Source organism: Emiliania huxleyi (genome assembly GCF_000372725.1).
Source record: "Emiliania huxleyi CCMP1516 chromosome Unknown EMIHUscaffold_1275, whole genome shotgun sequence".
Lineage (NCBI taxonomy): Eukaryota > Haptophyta > Isochrysidales > Noelaerhabdaceae > Emiliania > Emiliania huxleyi.
In genome coordinates this window covers 1,407-5,134 of record NW_005201312.1, presented here as the reverse complement: position 1 = coordinate 5,134, position 3,728 = coordinate 1,407, and the positions used below count along the sequence as shown (strand labels likewise).

General features: G+C 63.8%; 2 protein-coding genes across 2 annotated transcripts in view; one reads left to right on the top strand and one right to left on the bottom strand.

Annotated features, from left to right (window-relative positions):
* The window catches only part of EMIHUDRAFT_252205 (hypothetical protein), a gene marked incomplete at both ends in the record, with an annotated part of 3,310 nt that extends 1,706 nt beyond the window's left edge, over nucleotides 1-1,604 (bottom strand). The window contains 3 exons of the mRNA XM_005789474.1: nucleotides 22-226; nucleotides 1,344-1,564; nucleotides 1,593-1,604. Coding sequence (XP_005789531.1) covers nucleotides 22-226; nucleotides 1,344-1,564; nucleotides 1,593-1,604 — 438 coding nt within the window. The remainder of the gene's footprint in view (nucleotides 1-21; nucleotides 227-1,343; nucleotides 1,565-1,592) is intronic.
* A 62-nt stretch (nucleotides 1,605-1,666) lies between these two features.
* On the top strand, nucleotides 1,667-2,955 carry EMIHUDRAFT_252204 (hypothetical protein; the record flags this gene model as incomplete). The annotated part of the gene is made up of 4 exons (XM_005789473.1): nucleotides 1,667-1,750; nucleotides 1,885-2,146; nucleotides 2,340-2,465; nucleotides 2,510-2,955. 4 exons carry the CDS (start codon nucleotides 1,667-1,669, stop codon nucleotides 2,953-2,955), a joined length of 918 nt encoding a protein of 305 aa, XP_005789530.1.
* Between the last annotated feature and the right edge of the window lie 773 nt (nucleotides 2,956-3,728).

Below are 3,728 nucleotides of genomic sequence, written 5' to 3'. Positions count from 1 at the left end.
CTCGTACGCAAGCGCGCGCACCGCCTTTGGCCAGGTGGCCGTGTAGAAGAGCGTCTGCCGCTGCGGCGGCACTTGGCGCACAATCTTGCGGATCTGCGGCTCGAAGCCCATGTCGAGCATCCGGTCCGCCTCGTCCATCACCAGGTAGGCGACCTGGTGCAGCTGCAGCTGTCCCGCCTCGAGGAAGTCGTTGACCCGCCCCGGCGTGCGTTGTTGGGAGGCGGGCCTGATCCCGCCGTCCCAGGCGACGAGTCTGGGCAGTGCACGCGGGAGCAATCGCACACCCTTTGTAGACTACGTCGTTGAATGAATATACGAACCCAATTCCCAATAATTGGGATCGAGTAAAGACACACGAGAGTGTGAATGGGTAATGACACACAAGAGTGGGAGATCAATCCCCGGGCAGCGACGCCCCCCCCCGATTGAGACCAGGGGAGGTCGAAAGCGGCAACCCGGCTGCCCGAAGCGCGAATGACACAATGCGAGATTGGACCTCGCGGGCGCGGGATCGCTCACGCAAAGCGGGCACCGCACACGACGTGAGCGGTCTGGCCGCGCACATTCATAATCTCGTCGCGAAGTTTGAAGAACCGCGTCGAGCTCGCGAGCGGCTTCGTAAGGAAGTCGCTCACATTGCCTTCGCCCTCGATCCAGGGGACGCGAATCTCGAACTTCTCCACCATGTCGCGCACGAAGAAGTGACGCCGCTCGACGTGCTTCATGCGACCGTGGTGTTCGGGATTGTAGGCGACGTCGCGCGCGCCCTTGTTGTCGGTGCTGACCTCCGAGGGACCGTCGACGGCGCCGGGGTCGAGGTCGGAGACCAGACGGCGAAAGTAGACCATGTCCTTCGTCGCCTCGGACAGCGAGATGATCTCAGCCTCGCACGACGAGAGGGCGACGCAGGGCTGCTTTTTCGACCCCCAATTGATCGTAGCTCCCTGCCACTTGACGAACCATCCCGATGTGCCGAAGGTCGTAGAGAAGACAGGTTCGCGTCGCTGCATCCAGACAGTGCGGACGGCCCGGTGTCGTACGTGATGCCGAGGGACTTATGATAGTGGAGGTAGCTGAGGAGGGTGTTCAGCTCGACGAAGAGGTCGGGCGTGGGCCTCGACATGGCGCTGCACAGGCGGAACACCGGGTACGCGATGTCCGGGCGCGCGCCACACGCGGCATACATGAGCTGGCCAAGGCACTGTTGGAATGGCTTGACGAGCTCGGGGTAGTCTGGCGACGTGGTCGACTGCTTGAGCGCCTCGTCGAGGCGGGCCTGGAACTGCCGCGAGTAGGGCAGGCTGTTGTCCTGCACGCGCGGGAGAGGACCGCCTGGAAGCCACTTCGCCAGCACCTTCTCCACGTACTTCTCCATGTGGATGGTGACGGACCCGTTATCGTTGCGGACGACCTGCATGGCGAGAACGTCGTCGACCTCGCCCTCGTCGACGATGTCCCACTCGCTTTCGAAGGCAGCCTTGAACTTGGCATAGTACGAGTTGGGGTCGATGGCGTTGCCGTCTCCGTCTAGCTCCTGGATGACGGAGGGCTTGGAGAAGCCGGCCTTGGCGAGACGGGGAGCGTCGCAGAACGAGAAGCCACATTTTTTTTTATAGCGGTGCTGCTTCCCTGCTGAGCACCATCCACGTGCCCGCTGCTGTCAAGGATGAGCCCCCCGGGCGCGTCCAACAAGCAGCCTCTGCTGGACTGCGAGCATTGCCGTCCGCTACGGCGAGACACGAACGTCCTGGTCCTAGCTCGAATCTCCGAGCTGAGATCAATCTCCACCGCCAACTTTATCCTCGCTCTTTTTTCGGCGAGCTCGGCGCCTTCCCGGGACCGCGGCTGGCCGGCACGTGGTCTCAGCCTCCGTTCTCGTGTTAGGTGGCCTACCTGGCTGTCCAGGTCGTGTGTACCGTGATCCTCACTTGTGGTGTCGAAGTCGTGTCGACGGATCAGACCTTCCACCGGCTGGAGTTTGGCGCGACGTTCATCTTTGCGCTCGTCACCACCTTCTCGCTGGTCTGCTCGCCGGAGCGTGACTTTTGCTCGCCGCTGCTGCTCAAGTTCCTCGTCTTCGCCAACGTCGGCGCGCGCGCCACACGGGAGAGGCCCGGTTGTGTTGGCGGGCGGGAGTGGCACGCTGGTGCAGCAGTGCCGCGCCGGCACCGGCGCACGCCGCTGGCGCTGTCTCTCGATGAGATGCCCGAGAGGCGGCGGAGGTGCTGGCAGAGCATCAGCCCTCGATTCCTTCAGACTCATGCCACTGCGTTGTGCGCTGTCGTCGCGTGATGTGCGGTGGTGGCTCTCTCCGACCGCCCTCCCGCCCCACCCCGCAGGTAACACGCTCGTCTCCTTCCTTCTCGTGCTCGTCAACCTCGAGCGCTTCGAGACGGCGTCGCACCAGATCGAGTATGCCAACGAGCTGACGATGGCGGGCGCGGAGTCCGCTGCACGCGGGGGAGGTCGTCCATGACCCGTCCATGACGTGTCCGGGACACGTCCACAGGCGCGGAGCTGCTGCTCGCGGCGGCGGTGCTGTCGGAGAAGGGCGCGGAGGAGCGGGCGGGGAGGAAGCTGGTGGCGGCGGCGGTGCTCAGCTCGCTGCTGGTGGCGAGCGCGCAGCTCTTCATCTACAACGTCCCCTGGGGCGGCGAGGTCCCCGCGCACTACCTCGAGTTTGCCTTTGGGACGCTCTGCGCGGGAGGCAACTTTTGGTTCTGCGTCGACAGCATGGCGCTCGCCGACCAGCTCAAGCGGCAGATCATGCTCGCGCCCGAGGGGCTGACAGTGGTGATCGACCCCTTCTCACGGCACGGGGTGCACGACCACAGCGAGCGAGACCACTACTACACGGCGCCGGCGCCGGCGGGCAGGTCGTGCTGTCCGCACGACAGCTGCGGCGGGGAGGCGCGCATGCACGACCTGGGCTCGCACAGCCACGGAGGCTATTGATGAGAACGAGGAGATTTGGGGAGGAGGAGCGCTGACGCCGGATTCCGGACCGCGATAGGGTCCTGGGCGAGTTGCGTTTGTGTTTTTCGATAGACGGCGTGGGGACTGTGGTAGAGCTAGAGCCATAGTGGGGAGCGCCATAGGGAGCGCAAAGCGCAAGCCGCGAGCGCGGCGAGACGAGAGAACAGAGAGTCAGAGACCGCGTGAATCCTCAGATGCCCTCCTCAGATCAGGGCCCTGATTTTATACACCGTCATGTGCCCAATCGATTTCTCGCGAGGAAAAGAATTTTAGAACGCATCTTTTTACCGATATCCTAGTAGAGGTGCCCACTTTTATTTTTTATTTACTCTCACGACGTCCGACTCACGACCCCTGCTCTCCCTGCTCAGGCGCCCACGCCTCGATCTTCTTTGGCAGCAGCTGGTTCGACAGGTCCTCTCCGTGGCCTAGGCAGGCGTTGTCGCCCTCGCCCCACGTGAAAACGGCGCCGTCGGCGGTGAGGGCGAGGCTGTGGTCGACTCCAGCCGAGACAGCGACAACGCGCTGGCCAGCAAAGGCCTCGATCTTCTTCGGCAGCAGCTGCTTCTGCTCGTCGCCGTGGCCCAGCTTGCCAGAGTATCCATCGCCCCAGCTCCAGACGGCGCCGTCTGCGTTGATGGCGAGGCTGTGATCGACTCCAGCCGACACAGCGACGACGCGCTGCCCCGCCAAGGCCTCGACCTTCTTGGGCAGCAGCTGGCTCTGCCAATCGCCGGCCCAACTCGCCCCAG